Source organism: Centroberyx affinis, unplaced genomic scaffold (assembly GCF_046629955.1).
Source record: "Centroberyx affinis isolate AG114_WGS23_722 - 3 ecotype Tasmania unplaced genomic scaffold, CSIRO-AGI_Caff_v1 ptg002154l_1, whole genome shotgun sequence".
NCBI classification, from domain to species: Eukaryota; Metazoa; Chordata; class Actinopteri; order Beryciformes; family Berycidae; genus Centroberyx; species Centroberyx affinis.
In genome coordinates this window covers 173,412-193,092 of record NW_027280470.1, presented here as the reverse complement: position 1 = coordinate 193,092, position 19,681 = coordinate 173,412, and the positions used below count along the sequence as shown (strand labels likewise).

The following is a 19,681-nucleotide window of genomic DNA, read 5'->3' as shown; positions in this document are numbered from 1 at the left end:
CTGTCAAGATCTGAAATTCCCAGCAGAGGGCACCATCATATCTGTGATCTGTTATCAGATCACAAAGCAACACACCATCCAAACCACACTGTTGTCAGTCAACAGTAATATTGCTACAGAAGGTCTACCTATTACAGAACTACAACATACAGACTGAAACACTGAAATGTGTATTAGAAATAAGGACAAATTAATACAAAATCCATTATTTTTTATTGAAAGACTGACTGTGTACAAAATATATTATGCCAACATAGTTATAGGCAGCCTGGAAGTTTGAGAAGTGTGTTTGAGACTAGAAGGTCATGGCTTTGAATGATGGACCACCAGGGGAAATCTAGGTGGTGAAACTGAACCACCAGTCGGACGAGGTCAATTATTCTGTAAAATGCCACTTGCACAAAGGAAGACCCTCACACAGATGGAAGAGCGCCAGTAATGCTGAATCAGCAGGTCACGCTGACCCCGTCATTACCTTCCTGCAAAACAAGTGTTCTTTGCCCTGCGCTCAAAGCCAGGCTTCTCTGGTTCACAAAAGCAATCTTGGTTTATTGCTTACAAACGTACAAAATGCTGAGGAAAACATACTATCAAATAGATTATCGCAAGAAAACACACTTGAGAAAAGCACTGAGAAACAGCCTGGTAGAGTCTAGAGTGCTCTGTATTGAAAAATAAATTCCTGAGGCTGATATAGAGAACAGTGTTGCGGTATCTGACAGTGTGAGCAGCAGGTTGCAGCTTTCTCTTAAGGCCTTTGCTGTGCTAGATCAATGTCAACAGTGAACAATGCAGATTTGTGCTACTAATCACTAAGAAATTCAGTGTCTTGATTAGAGAATGTCCTGATCCATTAGATCACATTAGAAGCTCAACTGATGAACTTTATGGTAAAAATCATGGTAAAAAAAAAAAAAGTGCAATGAGCAGCAATGCTTTGCAAGGCTCAGTAAAACATGGTTCCCCAGTTAAGGTTAGGCCCTTCTAACTGGACAAAAAGTCCACTGATGGGCCAAATTTCTTCACACACCATAGGACTAAATGCCAGCAAGCCATCTGTGTATTGGTAGATGATGATGGTTTCAGTTTTGTGAAGCAACTGAATATGAAGCAGGCTGATCGTGCGTGCTCAAAATGTAAAGAAAGATGTGCTGGTTCCCACTAACCGCCCAACAGCAATGTTGGACATCTAAGACTCACACACATGGAAACTTAAGACAACAAGAGAAGGAACAATATTGTTTCTGCTTCTTAGCTCCTTAGTCAAGTGAGTTGAATATGCAAACATGAGAGTATTTGTGATAATTAAAAAAGCAAAGTAAAAATAAGATCATATTTCCGCAAGGCAACACCCGAGCTGGTGTTTTCTCTCTTGATACAGTACTTCATATCTGAAGCTTTGCATCCCACTGTGCATGTAAAATAAGCACACCAAAGTCTGAACTGATGTGCTATGTAAATATAATATCTAAACACCCAGAGGGTTCATTTAGAGTAGAGAGAAGAGGTTGAATCTTAATGGTTAAACTTATATTAATGTTATACTATCCAGGTTGTGATGTATAATGAGTAAAGAACTCAACGGTCCTCTATACCAGTCACGCTTCTCTGCTGTAAACCTGGATCTTCACTTTGGGTCTGAATCTGGGAGGTAGACTAACATATACTGTAATATACAGTAATGATGCACTGCTGATTGTGCTGAAATGTATTGAGACAGCATTTCTGGTGTCATCCGGCACTGCTGGTGGTGTGTAAGTGCAGCCCCCATTACTATATGAGGCTGACTGAAGAACATTAATAAGGCTCTTTGGCCCTTAACCAGTATAGTCCTGCTGATAGTTAATACTGGCAGTCCAATCCTCAATTCATATCACTTGTTAAATCCTGCTTTGATTCAGGTCTGAGCGGTTTCACCCAAGCTGGTTTCCGCGTGAGAAGGCATCTCTGAGTGATTTTCCTTGTCCACGATGGAGAGAGGACTGTTCAAATGTCCAGACTCTGAATGCAGATCGTTATTTTTGCTGTCGGGGGAATGCTTTTGAGGAGGGGGGGGGTCTGTGCATGAGAAGTAGTGAGGCAGAGTCGCCATGACCAAGCAGCCCAGGATGAGGAAACCGCCCGCTACGATGAAGGAGGCGATGTAGTCGCCTGTAACGTCCTTGAGAAATCCTTTGGACAGGGAGACAGGAGGCATGGTGTTAGGGAAGGAACGATACAGTGGGAGAAAAAGAAGAAGTAGTCAGATTGAAAGAGAAAATACGAAGAAAAGGGCATTAAAATCGTGTATTTTCTATGCGTTACTCAAGAGTAGAAAATCCTGAGACTCTTGAGAATGAGATAGTAATCAAAGAGCAAAGGGGAGCAAATGAGAACTGACAGGAAAATATAAAGGCACCTATAAAGTCTGCATATGTTGGCGTAATGGTGGAGGGAAATGCCCACTTCAATGTACATGAAGAGAAGAAGCACTTATGGCATTAAGTTGCCATGATGGTGGTCATTATCGTTCTTGCAGAATCATCCATCAGACAGTGAATTATGTTGCTATATTTGTTTTGTGTTCAGAACATGAAACAGAGAAGCTTTTAAAGTCTTAATAATACCATGACATGTTTTTATAAGGTTAGGCAAGATATTTTCAGACATTCTGTTCTAACCATGTTGACTACAATGTGCAGCTGCATTGAGACAGAGAGACTGCATCAGTCTTGGCTATGTTCGATTCACACAATCTGCCTGAGGTGCTAAGCACTGCATGAGGGAAGTGTAGGTCAGAGATTGGATGATGAATTGAGAAAAACATAGGAAGGGGTAAGAGAATGAGGCCTGGAATGTTTTACCCTAGTTAATCTTTGACTAATTTTGACCCCAACATGTTAACTGGTGTTTACAGCCTGCAAGGGTCACCTTCCCTTATTTGTGAAAAGGTGACATGACCGACAGTGGGAAGTATATTAAATTCACAATACCATAAGGCCATTTTTATAGACAGTTTATCAAATTACTCGACTTTTTGCGGTGGAGACACTACTCCATTAACCTCTTCCAACATGACTGAACTAACACTACCAGTGTCTATCCCATCCCAGTCTGCTCCTCAGATGTGCTCCTACCTGACAGCGGCGCCCCCAGCAGTCCCCCGCTGCTCTCGATGAGCTGCAGCAGGCCGAGCGCTCCCATCATGCGCTCCAGGCCCACGATCTGCGGCACCACCGGAAACACCACCGAGGTCAAGGCGCCGGCGCAGAAGCCGTAGAGAAGGCTGATCACCAGCATGACGGGGTAGGAGCCGGACATGGAGCTCAGGGGCAGCAGGATGATGAACACACCTGTCAGGCCGGTCCACAAGGTCAGTATATGGACCAGCCGCAAGTGGCCCAGGTCTGAGAACCAGCCCGACACGATGCGGCCCAAAATGTCGGTGGCACCGGTGGCAGACATGATGAAGGCAGCTTGGTACTCTGAGAAGCCCACATTGCGGCTGTGGGCCACCAGGTGGAAATATGGCACAAAGTAGCCGGCGTTAAAGAGAGTGATGGCCCCGGTGTAGGTGAGGAACGGCCTCTCAAAGAGCAGCGACAGCTCCAGGTAGGAGTAGACCCGCCGCAGGATGGCAGCGCACGATGAGCCACTGTCTGAGTCCACCTGCAGGGGGAAGAGGAGAAGATGCTGAGCTTCATCTTAACTAAACACATTTCATTATATACCGCTATCTAAACAAGACTCTTTAGTATTCATCATTTTCAATACAGCTTTAATCTACCTTAACCCACTTCATAGGACCAATTTAGAGTGTGGTCATGTCTAAATTATAACATACCCTCAACTGTCCCAGGTATTCCCATGCTGCATCCCAAAATTAAATCAGCTAAATATACTTGAATCTTACATAATTCGATTTTTTTTATCAAAAAGATGATGGGCTGATGAGGGCTTATGAATGACTTTAGTGGAACCGAGATTTTCATTTTCATTTATTTATTTATTTTTAAACAGGGACATTGCACATTAATTGACCCGAGGGTGAATGTGCCAGTGTTAGCCAACTGGCTAATTTTCAACTGTAGTCCCTGTGGCCAGATGTTATTGGCCAGAAACTGTAATTAAAAATACATATAAAAACACAGCAATAATTTGAGAAAAATAAGAATTAATATTGGGCCTCAAAAAGGGCAATCATTTGAGAAAAATAAGAATAAATATTGGGCCTCAAAAAGGGCAATCATTTGAGAAAAATAAGAATAAATATTGGGCCTCAAAAAGGGCTAGGCCTCTGCAAAACAGTTATTACCAAAGTAGTTATTACCAAACACATAAGCAAGCATTCCCACATGCATGTTTTGCAGAGGCCATTTACACAATATCTTTATGCCTTTGTGCCTCTTGAAAAGCAATCAGGTTTGTCAACATGAATCCTAGCCCTTTTTGAGGCCCAATATTTATTCTTATTTTTCTCAAATGATTGCTGTGTTTTTATATGTATTTTTAATTACAGTTTCTGGCCAATAACATCTGGCCACAGGGACTACAGTTGAAAATTAGCCAGTTGGCTAACACTGGCACATTCACCCTCGGGTCAATTAATGTGCACTGTCCCTGTTTAAAAATAAATAAATAAATGAAAATGAAAATCTCGGTTCCCAACCCTACTAATGACAGCCTGTAGGTTTGGGAACCGAGATTTTCATTTTCATTTTTGTATTTATTTTTAAACAGGGACAGTGCACATTAATTGACCTGGGGGTAAATGTAAATGGAACCAGTTAAACCGGCAGATTGAGCTCAAAAGTTCCTATGCACTTTTTCCACCTTTCCATGTAGAGTAACTTAGAAGTTGAGCATAGCATAAAATGATCATGCTATCCGACTGTATCTCACCTACTGTATCTCATTTTACAGAGATCAAACATGCAGACTTGTTTGCTGTAAATCAATAAACAAATGGCTAAACAAATGCCTTTTCCCACCTTCTCCACGGCCTTAGAGCGCCGCTGGGGACGGAGGAGCGCCCCACATGGCACTATGTTGAGGCTGAGGCCCCCCAGGATGAGCAGCGCCCCTCGCCAGGCGTACCTCTCCACCAGCAGCTGGAAGAGGGGGTTGAACACAAAGGAGGAGAGGCCAATGCTTGAGAAACCCAGTCCCAAAGCCAAGGAGCGTCGGCGAGTGAAGCTAGCCATGACTGAAACCACGGTGGGAGTGAAGACCAGCGCCCAGCCCAAGCCTGGAGGAGAGAGGAAAGAAGGGGCGATGTTCAGCGCAATTAACCAGGTGCTCTCTCATCTCATGATCCTGTAGTTGTTAACACACACACAACTCAATAACCTACTAAACACCTGCTAAACAATAATTATGTTTGGATATGAGCAGGACTGACTAACCTCATACTATGCTTAAGTTTCTGTATTTAGGATAATATCAACAGAGATAGAAAAAGGGACAGTTATGCTGTAAGAATTTGAGAGACGCGTTACCTGAAATGACACCCATGGTGAGATAGAGGTGAGCGAGACAGGTGGCCTGCGAGGCAAGTATGAGGCCGAGTCCAGCGAGACAGCCGCCCGTCATCACCACCGCCCGGGCATCATAGGCATTACACAGCGCTGCACCGAGCGGACCTGGGAAACACACACACACACACACACACACACACACACATTTCTGTCTCAGTCAATCAAGAATCTATACACAGTGTCTTGGGTACTAATGGGGCTTTAATATGAACAAGCACATGCAGACGGACTCACTGAAGAACTGCTGCGTCGCCACTCCGATGGAGGTGATCCAGGAGATGGCCTGGGCGCTCTCCTCAAAGTACTGGACAAACTCTACAAAGAAGATCCCCAAGCTACGCATCAGACCAAACACGAGGCTTGAGGAGACAAACAGGGCGCCCACCACCACCCAGCCCCAGCCTCCATCTGGGCCGTCTGCTTCCACACTCTTGGTCTCTGCCTTGGACTTAGTCATGGCTAGAGGAGAGAGAGGGCAGCAGAGAAATGGCAGGTTAGCATTCAAAAACCAGTGTGGCCGGTGGTTTGGTGGTTTTCCCCCTCATGACAATGGTGCAGAAGAAGTTTCAGAAGCTCTTTGTGGTCTCCACTTCCATAAACATTAACTTGACACAGGCCAATAAATTTCCTGATTGCACCATGTATGTACTCATGCAGAGAGCTCTCCATTGTCTTCTACTAGGTTGCTTCACAAACTGAGGACAGGGAATAGGTGAAAGGTGAACTCCAAGAATGATTGCTCAGGAGAGTTCATGGATAGGCTACAAAGAGATATTTGCATATTCCAAACTGAATGATAACAAAACCTCCTGACCAGCTTCCTTTGGATTTTTTGAGCACTTCTGCTTTAGAGTCAGTAACATATATACCAAAAGGGGATGACATGTAATTTCTCATGGCTTCACACACTTTCTGTCATGATGAGTTTTCAAGTGAATGGAAGTAATATCACTGCGGTCATCATTATTAACGGTGTCTGATGGTGCTGCAAACTGAAGTCATCTGTACATGCTGAGGCAATTTGTAGCTTGTTCCTCGGCATCAATACAGTAATTTGAATATTTCCAACAGTAACCTAAGCTTATAAAGGCATTGGCCCTCCTCACAAATGTGCAGTGCAGTTGTGTATGCTCTTTCCAACTGAAGGAGTATTCCTTATCATTCACAGACTAGTTGTCTGTCACAGACAACTATGCAATTGTTAAAATACACTTACTCATAAAGCTAAATCAAAATGTATGATTAGCGATTTTGGCAGAATGTAAAATCATGAGCTTCTCAAACGTAACTATCTAGCTTGTGTTTGCTGGAACTAGGAAAGGTGGGACAAAAAATGCAACTAATGATATTTTCTGTAGCCTAATTCTTGATGTAAAATATGTCAACAATTTCAGAAGTCTAATTATAATATAATAATTTACCATTATGAAACCACAAAGAGCAAGCTGAGGTTTTGGTCATACAATGTTTGTTTGTTTGTTTTTTTATATAAAACAACCCAATCTTCAATATTCAGTTGTATCATTTTTTTTTAGCTCAAATGACTCATAACCACACAGAGCTGGAAAATTGCATTTGTCAACGGAATGACCCTTGAAAAAGTTCAGTATTTCTCAACTTTCTAAAGCACTCCGCTCTGCCTAAACAGAAGGTGTAGTGCTTTGTTGCCAGTCTGCCTTGCAGCTGCTTTCCATTAGCTTTAGTACACAAGAGAAGAGGGACTACCACACACTTGCAAAAACACTCCAAAAGGTGCTGGAGGCCAAAAAACACAGTGGATAATCACTAAAAAGTTCTTGCATCCTTTAACTTTAGTGGCAATTTGAAAAAACAACAATATAGTGAACACAGCCTAACTGATGATAACAGTACACTTGCATGTGTGTACATGAGGTCACTGGTGGTAGATCATGGAAAACTGAGCAATCATTCTGATTATGGTTGTACAGTATTTTTCAAATCAAAATGAGGCGAAGCAACATTCGCAGGAAGCAGCTCAAAGCCACCATGTTCGCAACATGGCTGTTTTCAGAGCTAAGCAGCACAGCACAGTGACCTCAGCCCAAAACTTAATGCCATTCACTTCATTGCTGCAGGAATTATAGGAATTTGTGCCCAACCCACTCCCTAACACACACACACACACTGGAAGTTTTATAATTCTCAAACCTGTCAGCAACGAACAAAAAATTTGAAATAGAATGTAAAACAGTGGATATTGGTGGTAAGTGAATAAAATAAAATATGAAATAAAATGAAGCAAGCAAGTGACGATTAATGCATATGAATTGGTGTTTTACAAGGGCCAAACTTCAGTGCAATAGTCACTATCAAGTAACTGTACATAATGCAGGCTTTTCTAGGGAAATGGCACTCAGATTAGCCACTAAAGTGCAATAGTCTCTCCGACAGTTGATTCATATTGCATTTAAGTTTGATAGCTTTGTGTGTGTCTGTATATATTATGTCCTGTAGAATTAGTGTGATGGCTGCAGAATTTGAAACCTACCTGCAAGAGGAGAGGGGCAGGAGGATCACAAACACCAGATTTCAGTGATCCAAAAGCTGCAAGACAAAGAAGTGTTTCACATTAGGATGAGAGAATTGTGTTGCACTTGTCTAAAAGATATATTCTGCCATGCCAGGCAACTGCGCCTGATATTTTCAACTACGACCTCCCAATCTAGGAGCTGTCGCCAGCGATTTTGCATTTGTTGCCTGACAAAACATCTGCTGCACAGCTCTTTTCACTTCATGCGCTTTGGACTTAAATAGACTTATCTGGAAAAGGAAACCTCCCTTCCTCATTTCTGATAGTGTGTTCCTATCACTTTCTATGCCAGTGATGGTTGTTAGTAATACAGAGTTGGAGTGAAAAAAACGAAGCCTCATTTGTGAAGCTGCTTATCACAGGTGTATGTGACCTTTCCGGATTGTTATTGTCTACTAGTAAACTCAGCATACATTTAATCCACCAAGCAGCACTTATGTCAATAAAATCTCAACTTTTATAATGTTCTTCAACCAAAATACACAGAGGGTTGCGGTAGGGGGCAGCAAACCGTCATACCGGGTATGTAGGCTACTGTAATGTGTGTAAGTATTTATTTACCCTGACATATTTTGGCATAGAGTTTGGTGTAATTTCCACTCCCACACAAGGAAATAAAGAGAAAACAGAATGTAGCCTATCAGGTTTAATAAGATAATTAAATGTCTTTCCTGGAGACATCAGTTCAATAAAGTTCAAAGTATGGAGAAGTCCCGTATCTCATATTATTTGCTACCAAAATTTAGAAACCAACTGATCAGTCATGACTGATGACTAACTTTTTGGTCAACGTGTTATTACTAGATGTAGGTCACCACACTGTCTTCGACAGATGCACAGCTGCACACAACTGAGAAGTGTGTTGGTCTTGGATGCTCCCCTGAAATTTAGGGATTTTTTTTAGATAGCCTATAGCTTCCAAGTTGTCCCCAGGCACTTTTTAGTTTATCTTTACAGTCCATTAAAATTATAAAAACTACAAGATCAAATTGGACTAAGGTTGCCATACCTAACAAAATGTCAATTTTGAACCCCCCCCCCAAAGCCAACAGTTAATGCGTGCAATTATTATTTTGTTTGAAAACATGTACTCTACATTACTGTGTAATAATCAACATCAGCTATATCTCTAGACACATGGTCCTACCGTATGGGAGCATCAGACCGCTGTGACACCAGTAAATACAAGGCTGCTCCTGGCTCCTGAACGCCTTTTCTTCCAAAAACCTATGACAGCGGTTACAGTCTTTTGCTGAAGCCTCATCGGAGACAGATCAGCCGCCAAAACTCATAACTAAACACATATTATGAACAGGTAGGCAGACGAATGAAACTGCGAAGACTGTAGGTTACGTACGCATCCAATCAGCTGCTGTTGCAACTCCAAGTAAGCTGATCGAGAATGCAAACAGCGCATGCGCGTTGGCTGTCACACACGTGCACACCCGAGGCAACCGGCAACGCAAATATTCAATTAATATTTTATTTTCAGTCGATGATATTCATAGTGGTAATTAAATGTCACTCTTCCGCCACGCAATATCGTCCCGCAGCCGTAGCCAACAACGTCGTTGCTAAGCGACACATGTAGCGGCATAGAGTGGTGATTTTCGGTTACTGTGGGCTATTAATATTTAACTGTTTCATAACCTATGCCATTACTATCGTGTCTAAGTCAAATCTTAAAAAGGAGAGTTAGAAAATATTATAACGGACTTAAAATTAGACATGCCCAATGATTGCAAATCAGCCGGCCGGCACAATGTTGACAAAGCATGTCCGTTACTATTTAAAGCTAAAATAAACACGCCTTGGAGCATAATAACCGCTTCATTGTGCTGGTAAGGATATTACATAAGTCGCCGGTCGCCACTACTTACCCTCAGTCGAGCTGTCTCTGGAGTTGCACATGGTCAGCCGCCAAAAGCATCAGTAACGTTATAGCAATACGCCAAAACCAGGAGACAAGTTCAAGTTCAGCAATGACTAGTATGGTATTGAACCGAGCGGAGCTACGCGTGCGCACCCGAAGTCGCGCGCGTTCCGTATGGCATCTTCTTCAGATAGCCTGGATAATAACTTTACAACTGCCACGCACACGCGTGGGCACGCGCACGAACATCACTGACTATCAAAGGAACTTGCCTTTTTCGAGTATTTTTGTTCCTACATGTTGTGCATAGTGGAGATTATCTGAACTATTTTTGTTTTTATTCACAATAATTTAAAAATACAGGCTACGACAATAACGGGCTTGCAACCAAACAGACACAACATCCTCGTGGCTAAAAATAAGGAGAATATGATACTCTTGTCCTTTACTTCTACAGTGCCTCAGTTATATATTATATATTTTATATTTTAGGGTAACAGCCCATGTGTCTCCAGTATACTGACGCTAGAGGGAGGCAACCACAAGGTTTAAAATTGTCTATTGCCCTGAAATGACTATTAGTCTACTGGCTGTAAAAAGCAGGTCCAGTCTCACTGTAAAGGGCTTCAATATCCTGGATATTGTCAATCCCATCAATCCCTTCTTGTATGGATGATTGCATGAATCTGTAAAGGATCAATGTAATTGACATTTACATACCATACAGTTATGATTAATGTGCTCAGCCTGAGAATTTTCGGTTTTATTCAGTTCCTGAAATAAGTTACACAAAAGACCTGACCATGACCTTTTAAAAGGGTCTTTACCAGTGTCTTTCAATGCTCTCTCTTTCTATTTATAGTCACATCAGAAATCCAGGCATATCCAGAGTATTATTTTGACGTGTTTGTTCTTTGTCCACACAGGATTTGCTTGGAAATCCCTGGGAATGTATCATATGTCATAAATCGATGAGGTCAAAGCAGGGACAAAACTTTATGTCATATTAATTATTTTGTTGTACAGAGGAGGTAAGGAGGTTGCGGCAGGGCCGAGGGCTGGAAAGTCCCTTCAAACTTCCAACGTTTGTCTGCTGAGCACACAGACAATAAGCTCGGCCCGCCACAACTCTTGAGAGAGCAGGAAGTGGGGATGACAGAGGGTGGGAGAGTTCAGCGGGGGTCTGCGGCCCCCCGTCACCTCCAGGATGCACCGGCAGGCTGACACACATGTTGCCGGGTGGCGGTGAGCGCACCACGTATTAGGACCCTGCCGGAAACAGGTGCCCTCGGCTTCATTGTTTCCACACCAACACCCAGAAAATCAAAACCTAAAAAAAAATGGCGGACTCCACACAAGGCATGATTCATGGGCTGAAAGAGCAAGTTAATGAGAGGAAGGAAGTCTAGGGAGGAGAGAGGGTGAAGGAGGGAAACGTGGCAGAGAGCAAAGCTTGCACTGCTTTAAGAACTTTGTTGTTTGTTTTGGGACAGTTTACATGTTGGCTAGATTAGTTCTTTTACACAAACTTTTGAAGCCCAAAACTTTTTACATAAACTAGACAAAACTGCAATTACATTCTTCCTTTCACACTCTTCACACTCAGTGGCTCTGAAGACATTTAAGTAACTTTTTCTGATACATGATATCTTATATCAATGAATATGATATTAAATGGCACACCAGACACCAAGATTCCAATTGATAGAAACATGATTTAATTTAAGTTGTATAAAACCATTCTTTGTCCAGCAAAAGAACTCCATACAAATTGAACATTGTTATTCAGTTTCCAATTGCTTACAGTTGCCTTGTCCAAATTTGTGTCTGAAAACAATATTTCATATTCCATACTTTATATTCTATACAAGACAAAGTCCTTTGCCTGCTTGGACTAGGAAACACAGATATTATGAAACACCAAAGCCAATCATATACATATGTAGACTTCCTTTTAAATATGAAGTAATATAAAAAATACTCCAAAATACCCCTGTATTTGACTTACTTATCAAAAGTCTTTTCAAACAGCATGCAGGCCCCAGGCCTCAAGGTTAAGAAAAATATTACATAAATAACCATTTAAGATTAAAAATGTCAGCTTCTTAACATAGTAATAGTCCAAACCCCTTTAGCCTGAGGACTGCATTGTAATACACTGATGAAGTGCTCCTCCAGATTTCAAATTTCCCATCAATACTAAAAACATGCTGAAATTTAACTTGCCATATTCCTCTGACATTCATTGCCAAATATATAAAAGTCAGTCATACGTTTTTGCACACTAAAAATAAGATTCTCAAAGAAAGATTTTTATTTCACTTACCACCACCACAACACGTCTCATTCATAAACTTTCCTTTATCCTTCTTTCAAACCATTCACCTACCAATACTTAACTTCTCCAGAACTTCTGTGCGCACAAAACCTAATTTCCATGTCTATCTTTCTCCCTCCTTTCTATCTCTTCACAAACCCTCAATAACACATTCCTTAACATCACCTGCATTACAGAAAACCACCCAAGATTCCTCATCACCGTTTCAGATTCATAGTAAATGCCTCTCCACTGCTAATGTGTGTTAAATCAGCCCAAAGCTCCATACCTCACCAACAACATACTGATACTAAACTGTAAGGATCCATATAGGCCACATGCCTTCTCCACATGCACAGTATAACCAGTTTTAATGTTTTTTGACACAATTCCATATCATCTTCATACTCAGGACCCTTACACCTCCATAATTTAGTGAAGATTGCTGAACCTCACTGATACTGGTGTACAACTCCATTCAGTGTTATTTGGCTCAGAAGAAACCAAAAATTAAAAACAATAAATACATTTTTAAAACGGGGCAATGGTTGGTGTGTATTTGCCCCGTTGCTACATCGATTTTCACATTCGGTGACAGATTTGGTGCGCCTCTGAATTCTGACCCCGACAGCAATGACAAATCACCAGTGGTGATGATGTAAGAGGCTGGAGGCGGAGTCAGAGGTCAGAGGTCGGAGCTCCTCAGCAGGCCTGCAGGATGGGCTGGTACGGCTCGGCCAGGACCTTGTAGCGGATCTTGGTGTTGGTGACGGCTCCGTGTTTCTGACGCAGGTGCAGACGCAGCTGACTCTTGTGGCGGAAGTGTAGGTCGCACTTCTCACACTGAGGGAACAGAGGTCAACAGATTAGATGGCATCAATACAGCAACAGAGCTCATAATGAGGATAATATGAATTTTAAACTTTACAGTGCTTCACAATCATAATTATAGCTTTTAAGAAGACAACACTGATTCTCTGACAACAACAGTCCTGTGATACTCTGTGTGAGTGTTTGCATGCGGTGTGTTTTTGTTGGTTCACGCATGCCATTTGGCTAACAGGACGCTCACCGTGTACGGCTTCTCTCCGGTGTGAATGCGCAGGTGGCTCTTCAGGGTCTGCAGGTGGCGGAAGCGGGTGCCGCAGGTGTGGCAGGGGTAAGGCTTCTCCCCTGTATGGATCAGGACATGGGCCCTGAGGTGGGCCACCTGCACCCGGACAGAACACACAGACAGGGCGCGATCAGAGAAGATGGACTGGGGTAACAGTTGAAGAAGCAAGTTAAAGCTGCACTAGGCAAGATGTCTCTGTAAAAACACACCCATCCTATCAGCCTAAATCACAAAGTGGGGCTGTAATAGAGAGCATCCCATCCACACTAATTTAGATGCCATATTTGCCCTATTTGCCTCAATGAAACTCTGGTATCAGGTATGGACACTTCTCTGTCTACAGAAAGTGACAAATCAAACGCTCCGTCCAGAGGAAGCTTGACTCGGTTTATTGGAGGAAATGAGGCAGAAAAGGACGGGAGGCGTGAGACGCAGAGCGTAAGAGAAAGAAGACGATGGCTGTCACAAGCAGAAACCAGGAAAAACTAGAGGAAAGGGAGTAGAAAAGAGGGGAAGGCATTACAAGGACAGATAGACTGAGAGAGTGAAAGATGAAAAGAACGGAAGCAAAGACAGGCACATGGAACTGGCTAAGAGAACAACTATGAGTCAAGCAGAGAAACAGAGGAATGGAAAAGAAAAGTTGAGAGGAAACAGATAACAATATAAAGGATTGTGTAAAGGAAAAGATGAGTAAACAACATTCTCTATAATCCAGTGGTGTCCAGTCCTGTTCATTTCAACCAGCTGATTTCACCAGTTTCACCATTAGATCTTTTTCCTCTCTTGTCCCTTTTGTAACATTTGGTATAAAGCGATCACAGACCAAACATGAGCGTCCTGTGTGTGGTTTATTGTTGCATCACATGATTTCTGGGTATTGAAGTGCAGATGTTTAGTTACCTCTCGCTGCTATTTGGAGTTGCCAACGTGCAAAGTTGCCTAGTGCAGCTTTAAGGGTTAGTTTCATTCCAAAATGAGATATACATCATTTGAGAAAATTGATGCCTGCTCTTACAGAATAATTGCTGGCTTGAAGGCAAAGCTCGTTATGGGTTACTATTTAAGTTATGAGTCATCTAAGACCTTGGTTTCCAAATACTGTTTTAAGACAGAATTATCTGTGTCTTATGGTATATTGACTGATGAGTTTCACACACACACACACACACAGAGTTAGACCTCACCTGAACGAATCGTGCGCCGCAGGTGTCACAGCGGTAAGGTTTCTCTCCAGAGTGGATGCGAGAGTGAGTCTTCAGGTTGGCCGGTCGGTTGAATTGGGCGCCACACACATTACAGCGGTACGGCTTGTCACCTGCCAGGGCAAAGGTCACTGTGTCAGCTGTTGGTTCACAATGTTAAGACCTGATCTAAAGCTAGAAAAGAGAGAGAGAGAGAGAGAGAGAGAGAGAGAGAGAGAGAGAGAGAGAGAGAGAGAGAGCCTCACCTGCGCAGACAGTTTTGGTAGCTCCATGGTTGCCAGAGTAACAATATGGCACATAGTAGTTTTCACGCTTGATTGTATGCTGGCTGGGATGGGCAGCTTCTGGTTCAGTGGGGTGCGGTTTTGGGAAAATGGTGCAGGGTGAGACTGAGGAAGTGGAAAAAAAACACAACCACAAACATATTTAACACACCAAAGTATTGTCTGTGATAATACTAGTTTAAAGGATTAATTAAAGTTGATATTTTGATGTTCCAGACTTTTGTGGCTTGTGCCTACCTGTTCCCTCCTTGTGTGTGGAAGGGACCAGGGGGTGATCCACAGAGGGGGGTGGCCCCAGGGGAGGGGCTCGGCCAGAACCCTCGTAGCAGGAGGCCTGCCCCTGTCTGATGGAGAAACACCCATGTCTTGTCACTATTTTGTAGTCAACCTCATTAAACAAAAACTGAACTCAACAGGGTTTCTATTTTTCATTTCTCATCTCATAATAATTAAATAAAAGATCTTTGCTATTCCAGTTTTTACAAGCTTACCTATCAATCTGACCAGGCACTTCTCCAGACCACGCCTCTGCTGGTGCTGTGGGTGTGGTGCCCGTCCTATCAGAGGAGGGCGTGTCACCCTGCAGCTCCTCTGTCTCCTCCTCCTTCACCGTAGTCACAGCACACAGAGGGTTCAGGACAATGTACTTGTATTTTTTCCAATTGCAGGCCTTGGGGTCTGGAGTGGGTTTGGTGTCACTCTGGAGAAACAAACAAAAGAACAGTCTTGTCACTTACTTGCATTTACCAGTAAAACAAAATGGGTGCCACTTGGATAAATGGTAACATAAGCTGTTTTGGTGCCATTTAGTGACAACCACACATTGTATAGGGCCACATTGGCAGTTTTCACCATTAAAATCAACCACATTTTGAATTCTAATTTCAACACTGGGTCTTCTTCAAGGTTTGCACCCATACCATGAGGTGGTTGGTAAGGTTACAGGTGTTGGATTCAGCTGGGGAGTTGGGGTGGCAGCTGGAGCGGGAGGGGCTGTCCGGGGACGGAGTCGGGGTGCCGGAGAGGGGCGAGTCAGGCTCTCGCTTCAGCCCCTGTGACCTGGGCTCGCAGGTCGGGAAAGCCCCTGGCTGCAGAGAGCCCCCACCCTCCACTGGGACCCTGCAGGAGAAACACAGGAAGGGCTGTAATGAGCTAAACCTGTCAACAGACAAAGGCAGAAGCAAACAATCACACCAGCAGACACGCTCTTGGCTACACACACACACGCACACGTACACACACACACACACACACACGCACACGCACACGCACACGCACACGCACACGCACACGCACACACGCACACACACACACACTACATTTGTTTTATATTTTAGGCATTTAGCTGATGCTATTATTTAGAGCAATTTACAATGAGTGCAACAGCAGAATAAGCTTAAATTCCTAGATCACCAAAATTACAAGCAACCAATAGTAATATATGTATGGGTCAAAACCACAGTGCTCTCTCTCTCTCTCTCTCTCTCTCTCTCTCTCTCTCTCTCTCTCTCTCTCCCTCTCTCTCTCTCTTTCTCTCTCTCTCTCTCTCTCTCCCTCCCTCTCTCTCGCTCTCTCTCTCTCTCTTGACAGTGATGTAAAATCTTTCCCTCACCTGGTTGCCTCTGCTGTTGGCAGTAATGGCTGGGGTGCTGGATTAGGCAGGTCGCCTCCTCGGGGTGCCACAGAGGCTACAGACACCCTGGAGTCCAGCTCCAATTGAGGGCGTGCTGCACTCATCCTCTCCCTGCAGAAAAAAATAAATAAATTGTCAACCCCCCCAAGTCAAAAAAATACAGAACAATACTTTAATATCTATCCAATTTGATTCAGTCTCATTAGATCATTTTGGCTCATGTCTCAGTTTCTGGCCTGACAGCAGATATTCTTCTTAGTGACATGAACCTACACTGCAAAAAATGTCTACCTTAACAAGTCATTTAGTCTATTATTGAGTCCTAAACTTGTAATTTTCTTAAAATAAGTGAATAAATCTGCCAATGCAGTTAGATAATTTCACTTGTTTCCAATACAAATCAACTTGTGTCAAGTGTCATTTTCTTGATGGTAGTGCAGTGATCTACCTTATTCTGACTTGTTTCAACATATTGACACTCATTTCTAGAAAATTCCTGAAACAAGTGAAGCTGCATTGGAAACAAGAGGAGTTACCTCATCTCATTGGCAGAATTTTTCTCTTGGTTTAAGAAAAATAAGATTTGAAGGCTGAATTTGAGACTAATTGACTTGTTAAGATGGACGTTTTTTGCAGTGTAAACATGTTGACTTACTGCATGGTGCAGCCTCTCACCTGTGCAGCTGCATGAAGGCCCGGCAGGTATCGGCCACATGATCCATCTGCAGGTAAGTAGCGACAGTGAGCACCCCAGGGACACTGCATGGTGTCAGAGGGAGGCGGGAGGTGTACATGAAGTCGAGCAGCAGGGACACGCTGGATGGGTCCAAGGTACTGGGGAGAGTCACAGTGAGCTGCTCTCCACCGCCGTCGCGCCCCTGGAGCAACACACGGCGCGAGTACAGAGAGTAGAAGAACCCACTGAGAGACAAGGAGGAAAGACAGAAATATTCAAGGTGAGACGGGCAATTAAGATGACTATCCATCTGTGCGCCAGGCGGTTTATTGGAGGAAATGAGGCAGAAAAGGACGGGAGGCGTGAGACGCAGAGCGTAAGAGAAAGAAGACGATGGCTGTCACAAGCAGAAAACAGGAAAAACTAGAGGAAAGGGAGTAGAAAAGAGGGGAAGGCATTACAAGGACAGATAGACTGAGAGAGTGAAAGATGAGAAGAACGGAAGCAAAGACAGGCACATGGAACTGGCTCAGAGAACATCTATGAGTCAAGCAGAGAAACAGAGGAATGGAAAAGAAAAGTTGAGAGGAAACAGATAACAATATAAAGGATTGTGTAAAGGAAAAGATGAGTAAACAACATTCTCTATAATCCAGTGGTGTCCAGTCCTGTTCATTTCAACCAGCTGATTTCACCAGTTAGTCCCCCCTCTCTGGTTTAAGTCTGTGCCAATTAGAGAAATCAGCTGCTGTAGTGTTTGTGTGGAATGAAAACCTGCAGACTCTTCCATGGCACAGGACTGGACACCACTGGCTTTAGAGGGAACACTGGGAGTAAGCCAGCGCAGATATAAAGCATGTCCTGTGCACCCACCTGCAGGCAACAAGCACGGCACAGTGCGCCCGGAGGTGAGCGGTGCCGACAACCAGGGTGGCGTCAGTCAAGATGTTCCTGTGCCGCAGCTCGTTCAGGTTCAGCAGGACGTCGTTGGAGTGGCGTGTGAACTCCTTCACGTATCCCTCTGCCGCGGCCTCAGTCCGCCTGTCCACCCTGTATCCTTCCACCGCTTCCATCATGCTCATCTTCATTTGAAGGAGGGCAGGAGGGAAAAGAGTCAAGGATTAGATGTTGCAGTCGGAATTATTTACAATGCATGAATTGGACTGTATGCATATTATAGTAGGGCAATTGAGTCTTCACATGAGCAGGGTCTGATGATTTGACTAATTTTAATGTGCAGTAGTGACCTACCTAGGTGTAATAGACAGAATAAATAGCTCGGAGTGTCCCAGACACCCCGACTCCTCACTGTTAGGTGAGACCAGCTCCCTACTCGTACCTGTGTGAGAAAAAAACATCCACTTGATCTTCCATGTAAACTTGAGCGTCACTATGCACATTATTGCACACATAAAGGGAGATGCAAAACAATGTGGTATACACCAATCAAACAGAGAGATGTGAAATATCATGAAAAAGATCTTAAATATAATTCAACCACTAACAGAAACCTTGTTTTTCAAACATTTCTTCTGGTTAAAAAAAGTCCCCCATTCCCCTAACTGTAACTTGAAAGTTGTCTGAATCAAAACACATGCTGCTCTTAATAAAAGATCCTTTTCTTGGCATAATGCACCTCTAGGTGACAACTTTGCTATGATTTGTACATCAACACTAGGTTTAAGGATACATCACCATTCAGAGAAAAGAAGGACAAGATCATTAACATCTCCACCTCACAGAAAAGTGAGTGACGTAAATCCAAGCAAGCAGTTATATCAGACAGCTCATGACAAACAACTGGAAAGAACAATATAGAGAAACATCTTCCAACTCACCCCGACCAGCAGGGACGAGAAATAACGTGCACCGCGCTGACGTCAGACCCGTTGGCTCAGTGGTCAGGCTACAGTGTGAGATGTCTCCAGTAAAGTAGGGGCTCACCTACTGCCTCCACTGGCTCTGAGCAAGACTGTCAGCGGCGGCTGCAGGGAGGGAACTCTTTATAATGTCGTGCAGGAAGCCCCCATACAAGCAGGGCTGCTCGTTTCCTCTTTCCTCAACGGCCCACGCGCACGCTGGAAGCAGCGCAGGAAAAGGCCCAAGTCCAGACCCTGGGCTCCAAGTATTTTTAGTGGGCTATTAGTTTTTTTAACCCCATAGCTCTGAGCGAGGTAATGGCAGGAAAGCGTAGTGTGTTTTTGTGCCACGTTGAAAAAATACATAGAGAGGACCCGTGGGGAGACGAGGTACGTGCCTGGCTGTCCAGGAGTAAGCACCGACCGAATCGAGCTTCCCCCACCAACGCTTTCCTCCCCTTCACCCCTCTCCAGGACAGAGGAAACTGTCTGAGAGGAAGCTGCGGGACTAACTACTTGTTGGATAAACAAACTATGCCCCAAAATTGGACAGATGCCATACAGGGTTGAGGTTCCTTCATTCTTTAATCACAACTTTTAATCATTTTACTGCACAATTCCCAGAGGGCAACAGATCATTTCACACCAAGATG

General features: G+C 43.5%; 2 protein-coding genes across 2 annotated transcripts; both read right to left on the bottom strand.

Annotated features, from left to right (window-relative positions):
* Positions 1 to 1,897: 1,897 nt before the first annotated feature.
* On the bottom strand, positions 1,898 to 9,978 carry slc16a13 (solute carrier family 16 member 13). Its single transcript, XM_071532015.1, has 7 exons — positions 9,948 to 9,978; positions 5,751 to 5,975; positions 5,478 to 5,621; positions 4,971 to 5,227; positions 4,804 to 4,812; positions 3,117 to 3,648; positions 1,898 to 2,172 (listed from the first exon to the last, which is right to left on the bottom strand). The coding sequence occupies exons 1-7, from the start codon at positions 9,976 to 9,978 to the stop codon at positions 1,898 to 1,900; spliced, it is 1,473 nt and encodes a 490-aa protein (XP_071388116.1).
* A 1,679-nt stretch (positions 9,979 to 11,657) lies between these two features.
* On the bottom strand, positions 11,658 to 19,134 carry bcl6b (BCL6B transcription repressor). Its single transcript, XM_071532027.1, has 12 exons — positions 19,008 to 19,134; positions 18,421 to 18,508; positions 18,043 to 18,251; positions 17,169 to 17,414; positions 16,473 to 16,604; positions 15,781 to 15,979; positions 15,352 to 15,560; positions 15,098 to 15,204; positions 14,822 to 14,965; positions 14,559 to 14,689; positions 13,330 to 13,467; positions 11,658 to 13,100 (listed from the first exon to the last, which is right to left on the bottom strand). Exons 3-12 carry the CDS (start codon positions 18,249 to 18,251, stop codon positions 12,960 to 12,962), a joined length of 1,656 nt encoding a protein of 551 aa, XP_071388128.1. The 5' UTR covers positions 18,421 to 18,508; positions 19,008 to 19,134; the 3' UTR covers positions 11,658 to 12,959.
* Between the last annotated feature and the right edge of the window lie 547 nt (positions 19,135 to 19,681).